Below are 20,175 nucleotides of genomic sequence, written 5' to 3' on the forward strand. Positions count from 1 at the left end.
CAGGAGATTTCTTCTTGGTTTAGATTCATTTCTGGTGAGCTATTGTGTTCTTTTAGGGGTATTAGATAACCTTGTTTTTTTCATATTACCAGTATTGTTTTCTGGTTCCATCTCATTTGTGTATACTATGTCAGAAGGAAGATTTGGGGCTAAAGGGCTGCTGTTCAGATTCTTTTGTCCCATGAGGTGCTACCTTAATGTGGTGCTCTCCCTCTTCCCCTAGGGATGTGGCTTTCTGAGAGCCAAACTGCAGTGATTATTTCTCTTTTGGATCTAGCCACCCAGTGGAGCTACTATGCCCTGGGCTGGTACTAAAGAGTGTCTTCAGAGAGTCCTGTGATATGAGCCATCTTCAGGTGTCTCAGTCATGAACATTAGCACCTGCTCCAGTGAAGGTGGCAGGGGAGTAAAGTGGACTCTGTGAGGGTCTTTAGTTGTAGTTTTGTGTATTGTGCTAGTTTTGTGTTGCTTGGCCTCCAGCCAGGAGTTGGTGCTGTCAAGAGCACATCAACTGCAGTAGTACAGGGAGGATCAGGTGGTGGATTGAGGCCCTTGAGCTCCCAAAAGATTATGTCCTTTGTCTTTGCATTCCAGGGCAGGTAGAGAAAGACCATCAGGTGGGACAGGGTTAGGCATGTCTGAGCTCAGACTCTCCTTGGGCAGAACTTGCTGTGGCCACTGTGGGGGATGGAAGTGTAGTTCTCAGGCCAATGGAGTTATGTTCCCAGCGGGGATTATGACTGCCTCTGCTGCATCATGCAGGTCACCAGGATAGTGGTGGAAAGCTGGCAGTTACAGGCCTCATCCAGCTCCCATGCAGCCCTAAAGTTCATTCTTGCTCCCACCATACCTATCAGTACCGACCATCATTTCCAGGCAGCAGGTGAACAGGGCTAAGGACTTGTCCCGGGCTGCCAGCCTCCCAGTTGAGAAAGCAAGCAGGGCTTTCAGGTTTTGCACCCCCATGCTTGCTGCAGCTTCTGTACTGTGTCTGCACTCCTGATTCACCCCCATCCCCAGGTTCTGTCTGGGAAACTCTGAGTCAGTTGAAATTGTTACAAAGTTCAGCTGGAAGTTTCCTTCTCTCTGTGGTCTTTTCTAAGTTCATCTGGCAACTCTCCCCAAGGACCCCTGTGAGACAGTCAGAAAAGGCTTCTCTGGGGACCGAGAGTGCCCACAGGTCTTTCCTGCTGCTTTTTCTACCCCTGTATTTAGCTCAACTCTAAATTTGCCTCTGCTCTAGGTAATGTCAAATTCTTCTCCTGTGATCTGAACCTTCAGGTTCCCCAGTTAGGGTGTGTGTTCAGAGGTGGATAATCCCCCTTTCACACTTCGGGTACTCACAGTTTTCGGCTGTCTTCTAGGGGCCCTGCAACAGCAATCCATTTCCTTCAGAGGGTCTGTGGATTATCTCAGCTTTCTGTGTATGTTCCTGCAAAAGTTCACGATGTGAATCTCCTCACATTGTTCTGCCCGTCAGAGTGGGAGCTGAAAGTTAGTCCCACCTCCTATTCCTTTACTGGTCTTTAGTTATTTTGTCTGGTGTTATTTTGTCTCCTTACCTACATTGTAAATTACTAGAGGAAGTTATGATGTTGTCATCAGTGATGAATAGATAGATTTATCTACATGCTTATATATTTACCTATGTAACAGTTATATAGATATATGTGTGCAGAAGTCCATATGCATGTACATTATCACTTAAAACATGCATGTGTATTCTTCTGCCTAGTTTCTGTGTCTAATCTTTGTCCATTATGTTATATAGTCTTTGGCATGTAAGTGTTGACATTTTATGCAATCCATTGATGTCTTTCAAGTAAAAACTATTTTGAGACTTTTTATGGGGGGTTATTGTGATTCTATTTTCATGCATCTATAGTTGTCGATGACAGCAGCATTGCTTCTTTATGGGTTAAATTGCCATTGCTCTCTAGCAATTTTTCAAACATTCTTGTAAACATTGGTGTACAGTAATTTCCCTGCCATATTTCTAGGTGTGTTGAAATATAGTCTGCTAAATCTTGCTTCTCAGCACGCACATTCAATCTGCAAACTCATCTTTTTTTCATACTAGAAATGTTTTATTTATTTGACTACTTCTTTTCCATTCTTATTATTTGATCTTTCAAATTTTTGTTAGGATTTTCTGTCTTGGCTAGTTATGACTTCAGATGTCCCATGGCTTGATTAATTCCAGTCTCTGCCTTTGTATTCACATGGTCTTCTCCCTTTCTCTCTGTGTGTCTCTTATAACACTTGTCATTGAATTCTGGACCCATCTGGGTAATCTAGAATAATCTCATCTCAAGATCCCCCTGGGTAATCTAGAATAATCTCATCTCAAGATCCTTAACTGAATTAAGGTTACATTTACAATTTCCTGGCATTAGGGCATGGGCATATCTTTTGGGGGGATACTATTCAACCCACTATAGAAAATCATTGAAAAGTTTGAACAAGGGAGTGAAATGACCAAAAGAGTATCTCGAGATTAGTTTTGTCACAGGGAGTTTGAAAAATCAAGGAGAGAGAGACTGAAAAACAGAAAATGAGATTGAATGGAAAAGGCAAAGGAGGCAGAGAGGGAGGAGTGGGAGGGAAAGAGAGAGAGAAGTAGAGAGAGACAGAAAGAGAATTGGTTATAGACACAGATGCTAACTAGATGATCATTTCATTAATCCAGGTGGAAGGGATGGAGTCTAATCTAGAACAAGCAGTGGAGGAGAGAATAAAGCAATGGCCACAGATTAAATGGCAAAAGGCCAAATTTGGGTAGCTGATTGATATCGAAGAAGAGGAAGCAGTTAAAATGTTCTTAAAGGTAAAAGAAGAGTAAGAAATAAAAAAAATAAACAGGAATAGAATATTTGCTAGAAGGTAATTCTCTTAGAAGACAAATCATGATCTTAGTTTGGGATATGTTTTGTTAAGGATGCAGCATCTAAATGACTTCTTGGATGCCTCGGCTCAACAATCCTCCTGCCTCAGCTTCACAAAATGATGGGATTGTAGGTGTGAGCAACCATGCCTGGCTCATCTTTTAAGTTTACATACCGCATTACAGTGGTATGTAAGATAAGTTTACATACCGCATTACAGTGGTGTGTAAGATAAGTTTACATACCGCATTACAGTGGTGTGTAAGATAAGTTTACATACCGCATTACAGTGTTATAACCTTCTGTATTTTAAGTGTACTTACTATGACTAGTGAGTTTTGTGTCTTCAGATGATGTCTTATTGCTTATTAACATCCTTTTATTTCTGATTGCAGTATTCCCTTTAGCATTTCTCATAGGACAGGCCTGGTGTTCATGAAATCGCTTAGTTTTTGCTTGTCTTGGAATATCTTCATTTCTCCTTCATGTTTGAAGCATACTTCCTCTGGATATACCATTCTAGGATTTCCCTTCAGCACTTTAAATATGTTACGCCACTCTGTCTTGGGCTATAAAGTTTCTGCTGAAAAGTCTGTCATGTATAGTGGAACTCCATTGTATGTCATTGGTTTTTTCCCTCTTGCTGTTTTAAGATCCTTTTTTAAATCCTTGTCCTTTGGAAATTTGATTATTAAATATGTTGACGTTGTCCTCTTTGGCTTGAATCTACTTGATGTTTATAACCTTTTTGTTCTTGGATATTGATAACTCTCTCTAGGTTTGGGACGTTCTCTGTTATTATCCTTTGGATCAATCTGCAAACTCATCTTTTTTCATATTAGAAATGTACATCCATTATTTATTTGACTACTTCTTTTCCATTATTGTTATTTGATCTTTTAAATTTTTGTTAGGATTTTCTGCCTTGGTTAGTTATGACTTTAGATGTCCCATGGCTTGATTAATTCCAGTCTCTGACTTTGTATTCACATGATCTTCTCCCTTTCTCTCTGTATGTCTCTTATAACAACACTTGTCATTGGATTTTGGGCCCACCCGGATAGTACCTCTTCTTTAAAGATAATAGCTCTTAGATTTTCCCTTATAAGGCTATTTTCTAAATCTCGTAGGTATGCTTTATTGTTTTTCATTCTTTTTAGTTTGTCTCCTCTTGACTGTGTATTTTCTTTTCTTTTCTTTGAGACAGAATCTCACCCTGTTGCCCAGGCTGGAGTGCAATGGCACAATCTTGGCTCACTGCAACCTCCACCACCTGGGTTCAAGTGACTCTCCTGCCTCAGCCTCCCAAGTAGCTGGCATTACAGGCACACACCACCACAATGGGCTAATTTTTTGTATCTTTAATAGAGATGGGATTTCACCATGTTGACTAGGCTGTTCCTGAACTCCTGACCTCCTGATCCATGCACCTTGGCCTCCCAAAGTGCTGGGATTACAGGCGTGAACCACCGTGCCCAGCCTTGACTGTGTATTTTCAAATAGCCTGTCTTTAAGGTCACTATTTCTTCAACTTGATCAATTCTGTTGTTAAGTGACTCTGATGCATTCTTCAATATGTCAGTTGCATTTTTCAACTCCAGAATTTTTGCATGATTCATTTTAAGTATTTCAGTCTTATTGTTACATTTATCTGGTAGCATTCTGAATTCCTTCTTTGTGTTATCTTGAATTTCTTTGAGTTTCCTCAAAACAGCTATTTTGAATTCTCTGTCTGCAAGATCACATGTCTCTGGATTGGTTTCTCCTGGATTGTTTCCTGGTGCCTTATTTAGTCTTTTGGTGAGATCATGTTTTCTTGAATGGTCCTGATGCTTATGGATGGTAGCTGGTGTCTGGGCATTTAAGAGTTAGATATTTATTATAGTCTCCTCAGTCTGGGACTGTTTGTAACTTCTTGGGATGTCTTTCCAGCTATTCAAAAAGTGTTGAGTGTTGTGATCTAAGCCATATATGTATTGGGAGGCAGCCCAAGTGTACTAACTGTGGTTCTTACAGATCTGTAGAGGTACCACTTTGGTGATTTGGGATAAGATCTGGAAGAATTCCCTGGATTACCTGGCAGAGACACTTGTTCTCTTCCTTTACTCTCTCCCAAACAAATGGAGTCTCTCTTTGTGCTGAGATGCCTGGAGCTAGGGCTGAGATAACACAAGCACCCCTGTGGCCACCACCCACTGAGACTGCATTAGGTCAGACCCAAAGCCAGAATGGCACTGGGTCTCACCCAAGGCCTGTTGTGACCACCACCTGGCTACCATCTACATTTGCTCAAGGCCCTGAGTCTCTACAGTCAGCATGTAGTGAATCCTGCCAGGCTTGTGTCCCTCAGGGCAGCAAGATCCCCAGTCCCTGGGTTGGTCTGGGGATGCCATCTGAAAGCCAGAGACTATAGTCAAAAACCATGGAAATTGACCAGGTGTGGTGGCTCATGACCATAATGGTAGCAATTTGGGAGACCAAGCCATGGGGATCACCTGAGGTAAGTAGTTCAAGACCAGCTTGGCCAACATGGTGAATCCCCTTTTTCCACTAAAAATACAAAGATTAGCCAGGTGTGGTGGTGCAAGCCTATAATCCCAGTCACTTAGGAGACTGAGGCAAGAGAATCACTTTAACCTGGGAGGCAGAGGTTGCAGTGAGCCGAGATCATTGCACTCCAGTCTGGGCAACAAGAGTGAATCTCCATCTAAAAAAACAAAAAACACAAAACAAAACAAAAACACTTGGAAATCTATCTATTGTTCCATTCTACTGTGGCTTAGCTGGCACTCAAACCATAAGATGCAGTCCTTCCTACTCTTCCCCTGACTTTCCACTGGCAGAGGAGCCTCACCCCATGGCCACTATTACTACAAGTCTCCAGGGAGTACTGCCAGGGACTGCTGATGTTCATCTAAGGCCCAAGGGCTTTTCAGTCATCTTGTGGTGAATACATCAGGTCTGGGACTCACTATTCATGGTAATTGGCTCACCTCTGACCCAGAGCAGGTCTAGAAATGTCATCCAAGAGCCAAGACCCAGAACTGGAAACCCCTTAGAACCATTGCAGTGCTCTATCCTTCTGTGGCCGAGCTGGAATCGAACATATAAGGCAAAGTCTCCTGTGTTTTTCTTAAGCAGAAGGAATCTTTCACCATAGTCACTACAACTGGAAATGTTCTGGGTTTCACCTGAAGCCAGCATATCTTAGGGTCTCATCCAAGTCCCATGGCATACTACCTGTGTATCACTGCTGGTTATTCAGGGCCCAATGTCTCTTAGTCAGCAGGTGATGAATTCTGCCAGGACTAGGTTTTTCCCTTTAAGGCAGTGGGTTCCCTTGCTCAGGGTGTGTCTAACAATGTTATCTGGGGGCCACTTTCTGAATGGGGGCTACTGAGAACCAGCTCAGTTGGGAGACTCCCACTCAGGTGGGCTGAAGGTATTGAGAGGCAGACACCCAGATAGTGCAACAGAGTGGATCTATCTGGGGACCAACAATCTGAGAGCCTGTAGGGGTTACAGCTCTCCAGGACTGAAGGCCCTGAGTAGATTTTCATCCATGTATTTATTTACTCTTTGACAGGTGGCTCTCATTAATAAACAGGTGTTCTACATATACACATAACTCAAGAATATACCAAGTAGGCAGCTGTTACCTGCCTACCACTAATTACAAACTAAAAGTATCTTCTACAAGGGAATCATTGGAGCAGGGTAAATTTAATGTCCCTCAACAGGGGGCCTCACAACTCTGACAGGTGCCCTGTCCTACTGTGGTTAAGCTGGTATCCAAGATGTAAGACAGAATCTTCTTTACCCTTTCCCCTCTCCTCTCATCAAGTGGAAGGAAGTGATGTCTTTTTGGAGCCATGAGCTGTGCTGCTTGGGATTGTGGGAAGGGTGGTGCAAGCACTCCCTTAGCCATACCAGTTGTTGTCTCACTAGCTAATGTGCCCTCCAAGTGTGTTGCTTCCAAGCCTAGCTCATCACTAGGACTTGGCTAGGAGTTGCAATCCTTGCAGCCTAGATTGCCTTTCATGCCTATTTAGGGCCCCAGAGCAGTTTAGCCTGCAGTTGGGAGGCTTACTAGACTCGAATTCCAGCTGCTGGGATGGGCAGTTCTCCTCTGGTTAGGGCTGGTCTAAATCCTTCCTCTGTGGATAGGCGTCAGCCGAGTTCAGTCCAGTTTTGCTTTTTACTGTGAGGGCAGCTCTGAGTTCAATGCAAAATCTCACAGTTACTGTGCTCGCCCCCTCCCAAGTGCACAGATTCTCTCTCCTGCTGAGGAACAGGGGAGGGGAGGTGCTGACCGTTTAAGACTGTCTTTCCTACCTATGTCTGCTGATTTCAGTGACATGAAGGCTCCCAGGGAGAACTGCCAGGGACCGCTGATGTTCATTTAAGGTCAAAGGACTTAAGTTATCTTGTGGTGAATGCACCAGGTCTGAGACTCACTCTTCATGGTAGTGGGCTCCCCTCTGAAACCTCTAAAACCTTAGGAAGGTGCTTTTTTTGGTGTAGATATTATATTCAGTGTTCCTGCTGGGGGGATGATAGGTAGAGCCTCTGTACAGGTGTCTTGGTTTGGCCCTCCTAATGTCTTATATGGCAATTCTATCTATTAAAGAAACCATTTCCTATCCTTTTCTATGAGGAGGTCTTGATTGGTTTTAGTTCTAAAGTTAGTTAACCACTTCTGCAAACCTTAAAGACATGTGGTCATGAATATATTTACGGAGAAATCTCTAAGTACCTTTCTCTCCACCTCCCCATGCCCATACGCACAGGGAGCTGTACAAATGTACGCATACTTACATTTTGCTAACCATGCCAATACAGTTTCATAGCCTTATAGTGCCATAAGCCTTAGCAGGTCTGCAGTAGCGGAACAAAAACCAATCAAGAGAAAAAACTCATCATGCTTCTTCTTCCAGTGTTCCTCAAGCTACCCTATACTCTCATTTGAATAACTGAACTATACTGAGTTCTACAGCATCAGTGGACAGGGATGGTTTTATTTTATCTTCATAGAAATCAGACATTTTTACTCTCAAATTAGTTTCTATCAAGGAATAAGATTTTAAAAGGCATGGCAATATGTGTACCTTTCTCCTTCCTCCTACCTTGTTCCAAGAGTCCTATGCTGGGTCTTTTTAAAACAATTTTCTGTCTTATTCTTGAAACTACAGTCATTCATTAGATTAAAATGCTTAAGAACAGTGATACACAGAGAGACTCTTGCTCTACCAGTTATCAGCAGTGGAGTAACACCAGTAAGTGACAATAAAAGGCTTTTGGTTTTCGGATTTGAATAGGATTGCCTGTTTGGCTCAATATTCTTCTGTGGGGTGTTTTTAAATATTTTTTATTGTTTTTTTTTAGCACTGCTCCTCAAATTTTAGTGCTTATGAATCACCTGGGATCTTGTTAAATGTAGATATTGATTTAGTAGGTCTGGGATGAGCCCTGAAAGTTTGCATTTCTAACAAGCTCCCAGGTGATACTGATGCTGCTGGTCTGAGACCACACTACTAGCAGCAAGGTTTTAGAGAACAAATGCGTTTTGGTCAGTTTTGATTATACATTCAACCTCAGAATTAAGCACTTCTCCAAGTTATTAACCTATCACAAAATAATACGACCTACTGATTTCCCATGACCAGTTTTAAATCTCATGGATCTCCCAGAGAAGAAATAGCTAGCTGTTCGTGATTCCACTTTGCCTTGAAAATCAGAAACATTCTGCTGCCAGCTAATTTCCCTGAACTCCTCTATCTGTACAGGCTTGCTTTCTTTCTTTCTTTTCATAAAGTTAGAGATTCCTGCAGTTGCTGCTTCCTGTGGTGTGTTGTGCTGTACACAAATGTGAGGGATATTGTGTGTGAATGAAGCAGGAATCATTGTCTTGTTCTTTTTTTTCTTCTCTAACTGCTGCAGAAGCTCAAACCAACCTTCTCCCTTTTGTTGAGCTACCATTATTTGAAACCTAGATAAGCAATACATGTCCCAAAGCCAATCTTTTCTAACATTTTTTTCTCTCTCAGATTCCTTGAAAGGGTGGTTAAAGAGAAATGGAAGTTTAAAACAGAAATTTATTTTCATTATTGGAAGTTAAATTATAAACAAAATTGTCACTTTCCAAATTAAATAAAATTGTATGCAGCTCCTGGTTAAAGATATAGTAACTTATATTTGTTTTTCTTCTTTTATTTTTGTGGCATCATACTGAAATTCTGTTAGGCATAAGTTTTTGCCCAAGGTATATATTATATAATAAAAACACACAAAAAATATAATGCAAAAATATGTATCAATTTCAATACTTTTTTTAAGGAACCGCGGCATTTGCAGTTTTTCACTGAATTTGGCAATAGTGATATTTATGTGTCACCGGCAGGCAAAAAAAAACATGGAGCACCGACTAACTATGGATTCTGCTTTAAGGTACAGGCTTAATATTTTGATAGATGAATAAAGCAAGCCTCAGCCTTGTAGGTAAGCTTGAGTTTCTTTTAATTTCTTTTAAAAAGAGACAGCTTTCTCTTATATATAAGAGAATTTTAGTGGCTTTTATTTCAACAGGTGTTACCTTCAAGATATGCATTAACGATAAACAATGTGCTGTGGCCTTCTAGCCTAACAAAGCGGGAGGGCCCCGAGACCTGAAAATGCTCTGTGCAGAAGAAGAGCAGAGTAGGACGTGCTGGGTGACCGCGATTAGATTGCTTAAGGTAATCTCGCTGGAGGCATGAATTTCTATTAAATGCTGTGAGTACCATAAAAGTTAGAAAATATCAGTTTTTCAGAACATGAAGTCTTACTGAGTGGCTACATGAGAAAAAAGTAAAATAACCACCAATGTGTGTGCTTTTAGCATTCTAAATGATAAACATTTTCAGAGTAGAGTGGAATAACCTAATACATTTCTCTTTTGTGTGTGGAGTAGGTGTTCCATTTCTAGAGATGTTCTGATTTTTATTTTTGTGAAGGTATTAGCCAGTATAACTGAATGAAATGTCTCCTATACATGACTTAGTCTGCATTCTTAAAACATTGCCTGTGATCCAAGGTAAAGTATAGTTTAAGATGTGCCCATCCTTGAGATATTTAATGTAACTGTTTTGTGTTCTATTTGTGTTATATAAATTGCTTTCTAGTTTAATAAGCATGACTCAAATTATTACACAATTTTACTTGAATATATTTTTTAAACAACTACTCTTGTGCTAAGTAGAAGTTACAACTTCCGTGAGCATAATTTGTTGCTGCTGAACAATTTTGTAATAAGTAACAATATTGTAAAAGTAGATGCACATAGGAAATAAAAGCAGAACTGATTTCTTCCAGAATGTATAGAACACACATTTAGTTTGGAAAACTATTTGCCAGTAAATTGAGCAAAACTTAAAATTCATATTTATAACAATTATCAATGATTTCTTTTTAAAGATACTGGTTTGGTATACACAATTAGGGAAGAAATTAAAAAATGTTTGTTGTTGTTGAAAAGATACAATCCAAATGTACCTATCCACATTAGTTAGTATCACTGCTGCTGAAGCCAAAAAAATACATATTTTATTGTTATTAAAATTTTGATTTATAATAAAAGCATTAACATATTCTAAGATACTTTTTACCATTTATGCCTAGGCATTAATGTAATTTGCCAATATATTGACTATCCATATTATATGTGTGTTATATATATATTCCTTTTCTCACCACAGGAAGATTTAGATTATTAACAATGTGTGGCTAAAACTAGCTTTTCAATATAGTTAGAAATGAAAATCAGAACAGTTGGAGCATTGTGAAGTCTTTAGGTTCCCTCGTCTCATTTACCCTGAAGAAGGGGATGCAGTAAATTTTTCAATAGATTTGAAGTTCTTGTATTTTCTAGGTGTGCTTTTTTTGTTCTGCCTTTGCCATTTTTAACTCTTCTGCTCTCTGTTATCATTTTCCTAGCATCCTACTTAAGAGAGATCAGAGTAAAGAAGGACAGAATAGTCATAATCAGAATTATTGTCATAGCAGGTTTAGAAGAAAGTTTTATTTTGTATTCTTGTAATTTCTTAACTGAGGCAAAATTCACAAAATATATAATTAATCAAACTATTGTTAATTTAAGTGATTCAGTGGCATTTAGTGCATTCAGTTCCAAAGCATTTTATTCACCTCAAAAGCAAACTCCACACCCATTAAGCAGTTACTCCCAGGCCCTAGCAATCAACAATTTGCCTCTGTCTGTGTGGATTTACCTATTGTAGATATTTCATATAAATAGAATCATATAGTATGTGATCTTTTGCTTCTGACTTTTGCTTAGCATAATGTTTTGTGGTTCACCAACATTGAAGCGTATATTAGCTCTTTATTCCTTTTTATGGCTGTGTACTATTCCATTGTATATTTCTCTATATCTATCTATACGTTAGATAAACAATTTTTCCATTTTTTTGTTGATGGACATTTAGGTTGTTTCTACCTTTGACTATTATGAATAGTGCTGATATGAATATGTGTATAAGTATTAGTTCGAGTACAGGTTTTCAATTTTGGGGGAATACATGTAGTAATGAAATTGCTTGTTATATGGTAATTCTATATTTAATTTTTTGAGATAATGCCAAAATGTTTTCCACAGTGGCTGAGCCATTTTCCACTTCTACCAGTAATGCATAAGAGTTCCAATTTCTTCATATACTTGTCAATACTTGTTATTTACTTTTTTTTGTTCTTGTTCTTGTTAATAATGGTCATTCTAGCAGTTATAAAGTGATATTGGAGAAGTTTTTAAAAAATGATTTAAATGACGGTTTTTGTTTAACTGTGAAATTTACATTCTTTTGCTGTTTTGGCAGATAGCCAGCATGTTTACTTCTTTATGAGAGGTTTGTTTGTTTCTCAAATATTCTGCTGTTAAAATCACCTGAGAAGCTTTCCCTATTTACATGTGGTTCTCACCCCATCCTTAGGGATTCTGATTTAGAGTCCCATGTGTCTGTCTGAATAAGAACTACTAACTTTGTCTAGCCCTCCAATTTTACAGATAAAAAGGCTGGTACTCTTTGGAAGGCTCTACTCCATCAAAAGTTATGGTAGGGAAAATATCTTGTGGTTTTTGGTTTTTTTCTGTTTTCCAAGACTGGATCAGGTTAGGCTGTAAAGGGGATATTCTTCAACCTTGTTAACTCATCTTCATCCCTTCTACCTTGGGCTTAAAGTTTGACACTCAACCCAGAAGCAGGTGGTAAGCCCACTTCCTTTAATTAGCATTTCACTTAATCTAAGAAGCCATTGGTTTTTACCAGGATACATTCTTATTTGTATTAGAGCTAGAAAGAAAAAAAAATGATGCCAATAAAATGATGACATGATGTTTTCATATTACATAGTTATTGTTTTATTTATTCAAATAATTAGGTTTATTTAAATCTATATTTTTATAATTTAATCACTTTTGTTTGCACACACACATATATACGCGCAGCCATAAATATATTTTACACATACACATATATGCATTAAGTATATATACACATAAATATAAAATAAAATATATAAGTAGAATACATTAATTGAAGTATCTTTAAAACTTCTTCATATTCTAACTTTGGTTTTTCTGAATCATTTTCATCTCAGAGTCACAGATACTTGTATTTTCCACAGGATGTGGCATGGAGCTGGGATTCTAGCCACTGATACTGCTTCTGGAAGGTTTGATGCTGGTGATTTCTTTTCTTTTTTTTTTCTGAGTAGGAGTTTCACTGTTGTTACCCAGACTGGCACTGGCACGATCTTGGCTCACTGAAGCCTCCACCTTCTGGGTTCAGGAAATTCTCCTGCCTCAGCTTCCCGAGTAGCTGGGACTACAGGCGCGCAACATCATGCCCAGCTACTTTTTGTATTTTTAGTAGAGATGGGGTTTCACCTTGTTGACCAGGATGATTTCGATCTCTTGACCTTGTGATCCACCCACCTCGGCCTCCCAAAGTGCTGGGATTACAGGCTTGAGCCACCACGCCCGGCCGCTGGTGATTTCTTAATCCCACCAAAGGTTGCAGGCAATGACAAATCACTAGGTCCATAGTGTATACAATAGGTTACAGAGAATAGGAGGCAATTGAGTTTATAGATATTAAATTTTGAAATGCACATCTAAAAATGAGTGAAATATGCTAACAACTTTCTTTAATCCTTTTATTTCCATGATGCTTAGTTTTTGACAGAAAGTCCCCTTCTCACTATTGTTTTCTCATCTTACTGTTCTTAAGGCATTTTTCAAGGCACACATTTCCAGTTCAAAGATGCTTAATTGTGTTGGTTTCCTATGTCTGCTGTAACAAATTATCACCAGGGTTGTGACTTCAAACAACATTTAAATTTATTGCTCTTTAGTTCAGAAACCTGAAATGAATCCTACTAGACTAAATCAAGGTGTTAGCAGAGCTGCATTTCTTACTGACGGCTCTAGAGGAGAATCCAGTTACCTTGTTTTTTTGGCAGCCTTTAAAATCCATCCAGACTTCTTACCTGGGGGCCCTTTCAACATCTTCAAAGCCAACACAGTCACACCAAGTATTTCTCACACTGCCATCTCCTTGGTTCTGCCTCTTCCATCTCTTCTCCCACTTGTGATTACCCGGGGCCCACATGGGTAATCCAGGATCATCACCCCACCTCACAGTCAGCTGATTGACAACCATCATACCCTTTTGCCACATAGCTTAACACAGTCTCTGAAGATTAGGATGTGGATATCTTTGGGGGACCATTATTCTACCTACCATATCCATGTTTCTTGTTCATTTCAAATGGCAAAGCTATTTCCAGATGAGGCTGAAGAGGGTAGGAGGCATCTGTGAGGCCCTTTATCTGGAGCCCATGAGAACCCAAACAGGAAGGAGATATGATATAATCTATTTACATTATAAAATATCGAGATCATAGGAAGCCAGGACTTGCTCCAGGTCTCACAACACAGACGCATGTATGGCATTCTAATGGTGGACTGAGTTGGCTTCACTGGCAGTTTCTTGTCAGCAGGGCTTCTCCTGTTGGATCACCTGGCTGGTGTAGCTGGGCTCACCTGATGGTAGAAGTGTCTCAAACACCTACTTTTTTTTCTTTTGTTGTCTATTTTGTTATTTCCAGAGTTTATCATTGTACTTAGTGGGGACGAACAGGGAGATATTTTCTTGACAAACTCGGAGTGCCCTCTTTTTTCATCACATGCCACATGTTAGATACAGCCTTCCACCAATAATTTGGCCCCTTGTTTCATTTTTATGTCCTTTTATATATCTGTAAACTCTTCATATGGATGAGATGGAGATTCTCTTTTTCTCTTTGGAGAAATTCTAATTACATATAGAATTGTGAAGTGTCTGAGATTAGAAAATGGGAGATTTTCTTATGTGTAATGTCCTAGTTGCATGCTGTCTCTTTTCCTTCCCTTCAATTAGATCTCTGCTAGGTCCTCTCTAACATATTTTGGTCCCTTATCTGCCCCTCCATAGGATGGGGAAATGTTAAGGTGACCCCCGCCCCACCCCTTGTCCAGAGTTAAATGCCTACTAAAGACCTCCAGCAGCACAGAGGCAACTACCTCACACTGCAGGTACCAGGGACAATACATCTTTGAAGATAACAGATTTATTAGTAGGCTTTTCAATGTAGATAAATAAAAGGTGGCCAAGCAGCGTGTTTCTTGTAAAAGTGTTGGTTTGAGGTTATTATATATCTCCAAAATGAATTTGACTAGGAATTAAGCTCCTCTGCCTTCTTTTTAAAGCTATTGTAGGCTTAGAATTGATTTGAAATAAATTTCATTAGGTCCCATTAATGTCAGTCAAACCTTAAATTAAGAAATAATATTTAGAAGTTGGGAAATAATTGGATAAAGAAGTCAACACAGAGAATTTTAAATGAGTGTGGGTTTCTATTCATGTTAAAAGCAAAATCTTGAAAACAGTGACTCCTCTAGACCCCCTCTGATTTTTTTTTTTTTTGCCTAATTACCAAATATATCCATTTTGCTAGAATTGCTTTTAAGGAAATAGTCTTTAGTAGAAAAACAGCTCTGTTGGAATGTTTAAATGGAATTTATCCTTCAGGTAAGATTTGATTCCATGGTATCTATTTAATCTCTTTTATATAGAACCTGACATTTAAGTTCATTATATCTCTATGAAATGGACGGAATTGCAGAATATAGGGGAAAAGGGGTTTGCTTATTCCATTGTTTTCTTTTTTTAAAAAAAAAAAAAAACAAGTGGCTTAAACCAAGTGGCTTAAACCTAAAGGGATTAGCTTCCAAATTCAGATATAGAAACCTCTAGGACAAGTTTTGTCTTGGCAGTCGGCATTCTTACTGTTTTTTATACTAATAATCCAGTTATAATCCAGACCTGTTTTCCAATTCTGTCCTGCCGGCCCAATCCATATGATGCTGCCTCCTTAAAGTGAAGACCGTGAAATTCTTATCTTCTGCCACTTAAATTGTACCTTGAAATCTTTTATTTGAAATCAGCTTGATTATCCACTATTTTGGTTTCCCTGAATTTGAAGTAAAAAATTAACCAATGGCATAAGAGTTTTTATATGAGGATGCTATATTGTAAATAATTTTCAACATAGGGCCATCCTTATGGATTTACCAAAGAGGGAAAGTAAATCATTAGTCATTCATCGGAGAGTTATAATAAATTTTGCACAGCGTTGCTTAGGATGTGTGTGACGTTTTTGGAATCTTGGTACCAGAAAGCAGCACATCACCCTTTCCAAGTGAGCTTTTTTATCATGAGGCAGTGGACCACTCCAGAGAGTTGTGGTACAATTTGGTGCTAAGAATACTAAGTAGAAATGTCAGCTCCAGACCTCTGTACTGGTGAGCTAGACCTTAAGTTGTAGGTCTAAGTAAAAGACTTTAGTTGTCTTTTTAAATGTATTATTGCAGGCACTAAAAGTTTATCTTTCACATTTTTGTTTGCTTTAATTCTTTTTACGTTTATATTGTATAATTGATGAAAGTGTTGATTTTCATAAAATATAAAAGTAGTAAAAGTGGTGGGAATGTGTTTTATTTATTTATTCCACAGTATGGCATGCAGCTGTACCAGAATTATATGCATCCGTATCAAGGTAGAAGTGGCTGCAGTTCACAGAGTGTATCACCTATGGTAAGGACCAAATTTTTGAGCCTCTATTTTACTGTGCATTAACATTACATTAATTTAAATAACATTACTTAATAGTATCTTATAATAATTTATATTATTTTCTGTTGGTTAAGTAAAGTAACTCTTTGGCACCATTCTAGTATAATGTTACATTGAATTTTTTATTCTTGGATTTTATTTGCTTGCAACCTATGTGATAAAATCATCTCAGTATTACGTATTTAATAAAATACATAACAGTATTTGTTAAAGTTTTAAATATTTGAAAGAATTATTTGTCTTTCTGTGTCATTACAACATTTGAAGACTAGATCTTAAAAATATAATTTATAGGACATATTCCTTGGCATTGTAGATTATGTTTTGTTAATTATTGCTTTTCATTGTCGTTTCATTTTTTTATTTTAATACTGATTCTAGGATTGTCACAGTCTAGTGTAAAGACGGCAATGATTTGGTATTTTAAAAACTACAGTATACACATGTGAGCTCTTTTGCATTCTGGCTTTCTAACAGTAATTTTTTTACATTTTAGGTCCTTTAAAAGCAGACTGCTTTCCAGGAAACCCAAAAACTGCAAGCCAAAATATAGGTCGTGTGTTACATTAAATCTGGCACTGCTTTTCAGACTTATACTAAATGTAACTTGGATATTTATTTGCAGACATACACAGACACATCTTTTTCCTTCTTTAGGATATAATTTTAATTTCGTGTGCATTAACATAAGAAATGTATTTGTGAACTTAAGATTTATGTTCTGCTATTTTTGCTGCACTTCTTAAGATTGAGTATATTAGGAATTCAGATATATGCACACGTGTTACAAATCAGTTAATGTGCATTTTTTTAAAAAAATCTACATTTTCACTTAGGTTAAAAATATGCTCTTCATGGATGTGACCAGGGAAGGTGCATTTACCTCTCATGTAATGTAGTAGATAAAGTGCTCAGTCCTAGGAATGAAGCATGAAATAATGTTGATTATGAAGTCTGATAGACTATGTAGAAAAATAACCCCTATTTTGTAGTTACATCACTTTAAGTAATGGAAGAATAGCTTTTCATCTTTGTATCATATTATTCTTAAGCCCCAAAATAAGAAACTAAGGAGCACAGTGAAGTTTTATAAAAGCAATCATGTTAAGGTGAATATTTTTACAGTTTGTCAGCTTACCCTTATCTTTCAATCCATATATCTATAAAAAGAATAATTACTTTTATTATATTAATCCTTTCCTATATTCCTCCAAATTTCTTTTAGCATCCAAAGTTATTAGGATGAATATGTTAATACCAGCCAAGTGTTTGGAGGCAATTATTGGTTAGTGTCCTCTTAGCCATAGGAAAAATGGTTATAAACAAAGTTCTTCCTAGTCTCATCACTGTCAGCATAAGTGTATGGTATTACTTTTGCCTTTTTCCATTGAAAGTGATGCTGCCATTGATCAAAATGTGGATGACACTTTAGTTAGTGTGGCTTTCCTTGTTCAGAGCCATGTAAAGGAAGAGATACTCCCTGAGTGAGTTTGGTTGGGAATAGGGGGTGTAGGATGCAGGTGCCTATGTGGTAAGGACCTATCTTGCTTGGCAGTTCTCATAATCAGACAGAGTAGCATGTGAGAATTACATCTCCAATATTCTGAATTTCCATGAAGGAAACTTAGAAGTTTTGGGAAGTAGTGTTGTCTTTGGTGTCTGTACAAAATCTCACTTTTCCAGATCATTTGGGAAGAATCAGGGACCTAAAAGATGCCAGTACCCCTTGCCAGCCTTTGTTGCTTTTCATCCAGGGACTATTTTCAGCGATTAACACATAAGTTTTTAGTATACATTTTAGTATAAAACTTTAGTTACATTTTTAAAGGAAAATACTTTTTTTTCTTTTCCTAACTTTTTCAGATATACATTTTGAGAAGGGAAATGAGAAAAAAAAATTCTCAAACCACAATGAACATCTTAGCTATATAGCATGTGACAGCCACCCCATTAGCCTTTTAATTGAGAATCAATCAGCAACAGACATTTCAGGAAGCCAAATACATTTGGTCCTTTTTAGGGCCAACAAAGGATCATTTAAAGGAGTATTTATTAATATTGCCCTGGCTGGAGTGAGGAGACAGAGGGTTGGGGAAGGGGAGTCTACTCAAGCTCTTTTTATTCTTCACTTTTGACCAGAGAATAGACATCGTAAACTGCAGTGTTCTCGCTGTATCTCCCATGCTATGGAACACAAAAGAACCCGACACCAGACACATCTGTTTCTGCTTTTACCACACAGTGCCTGTATGACTTTGGTCAAGTCGCCGGTATCCTGCAGTGTAAAATGAGGGTGATGGTTTTATAATCCCTAGAAACCATTACATTTCTGATATTCTATAGCTCTGTATAAAGCAAACAAGAAATTCTGAAGAAATTCTGTGCTCTCTTGCTTATGGTGACACTGTAAGTTTATCTGAATCCTTCAAATGGGATGATACTGGCTGTCACCTAGCCAAACAGCCTGAAAACCATTTTATGCGCAACCTCACTAAGAATGAGTAGATGTGATCTCAAAGTGTGAGCTGGATAATCCAGGATATATCCAGGCCTATTTTTTTTTTCATAAAAAAGAAAGTAATGCCATTAAAATAATGGCCCCATTTTTTGGGTTTTCTCTGTTCATCTCCTACGAAGAAAGAGCTAGAAAAGGGGACAAGTGATGGAGAAATATAACCAATTCTGAATGTTATCAACATTGCTTTTCTATGTGAAAGAAATTGAGCTGAAAATGACCTTTTGAGTTTGTCAGACTCTGCTTTACCTCCATTTCTTTGTCCACCAGTGGTAACCTATTAATTTTTCATCTACCCCCCTGCCATTCAGTGGAAAACATTTGCTATAGTCCTGTGTTTTCCTGTAACCTAGTGAATATGGCAAATGAAAACATTCCTTATTTGTAGTGTCGTCTTCTAGGCATTTCAAGTAAATAGGGAACACAGGATCTTGTTTTACTTCCTGGCCTGTTATACTAGAGGGAGAAAAATAGGACAACTGATTATGGTTTTTTTTTTTTCTTAAGTAATAGCATTTTTATGTTGCCAGGGAGTTGAGATTACAGAACTTACCTTGGCATGTAAAGGGAGAGATAATGCAAGAATAAAGCTATTATGATTGAGGCTACTTACTCTGTGGTTTGGGCAGGTGGATGCTTTCCATTAATGTCAGCAAAGCACAAGTATATCCGACTGGTCTACAGCCCTGCACAGAAGATCACGGGGTGAGAAGGGAAAACAAAGGTGTGACAGAAAATACAGATTACAGAGACAGCATCTGTGTGGACAGAGCAGGTGTCAGTTATAAAGGCTCCTCTAACAAATGCAATATTGCATGCCAGATCTCTAGACATATAGATGAACCGTAATAAGATTATAGGCCACCACGGCATAGTTTGAAGAGAAAAATTGCAAATGCTAATAAGGTGGGATATGTGATGCAATGATAAAGGAGCCCTAACTTTTTTTTGTGGATAAGGTTTTGTTAGAAGCCCACATTTGACTATAGTCTGTGCAACCAAGCCAGGTATAGCTGAGTCCACATAGAGAGAGATAGAATGCTTTAAGCCAGGGGGCCCCAGATGCAGTCTGACTAGTAGTTTACTATTATAACTCCACTTTGAGTTTTGCTCTTCTATTAATTAGTAGAAAATAACTTATTTTCCATGGGTGTATTTAATAATTTTTATTTTGGAGAATTTTAATTCCTTCTTCATGCTGTATGAACTGAGTGGGATTCTTGACTAGAGATTTTGGCAATGGTCTTTCTTAGGAACCATAACTTGTTGTGGGATGGCATCCTTGTTAAGAGATGGTTGTAAAGTAGAGCCCCAAGCAAAGAGAAAAGAAAAATAATATCCAAGTTTTGAATATTTTACGTTCAACTTAAAGAATATAAATAACAAGTAGTAATTAGCAAAAACAATGACTTTATTACTTGTTTAAATTAAGTCTGTTTAAAGTTGCCTTCTGTCAGTTCTTGTTCAGCCTTATTTTTGCAGCCTTTATGTGGCCATGTGTATTCTCACAAGAGGAAAATGTGTTCATATATTAAATCACGGAAAATTT

At 38.1% G+C, this 20,175-nt stretch overlaps 1 protein-coding gene across 2 annotated transcripts in view; it reads left to right on the top strand.

Annotated features, from left to right (window-relative positions):
• GRB14 (growth factor receptor bound protein 14) overlaps positions 1–20,175 on the top strand; it is a 143,265-nt gene that overhangs the window by 117,769 nt on the left and 5,321 nt on the right. For both annotated transcript variants that reach the window (XM_035304662.3, XM_002749385.7), the window contains 3 exons: positions 9,222–9,332; positions 9,524–9,619; positions 15,992–16,072. In XM_035304662.3, coding sequence (XP_035160553.1) covers positions 9,222–9,332; positions 9,524–9,619; positions 15,992–16,072 — 288 coding nt within the window. The remainder of the gene's footprint in view (positions 1–9,221; positions 9,333–9,523; positions 9,620–15,991; positions 16,073–20,175) is intronic.

Source organism: Callithrix jacchus, chromosome 6 (genome assembly GCF_049354715.1).
Source record: "Callithrix jacchus isolate 240 chromosome 6, calJac240_pri, whole genome shotgun sequence".
NCBI classification, from domain to species: Eukaryota; Metazoa; Chordata; class Mammalia; order Primates; family Cebidae; genus Callithrix; species Callithrix jacchus.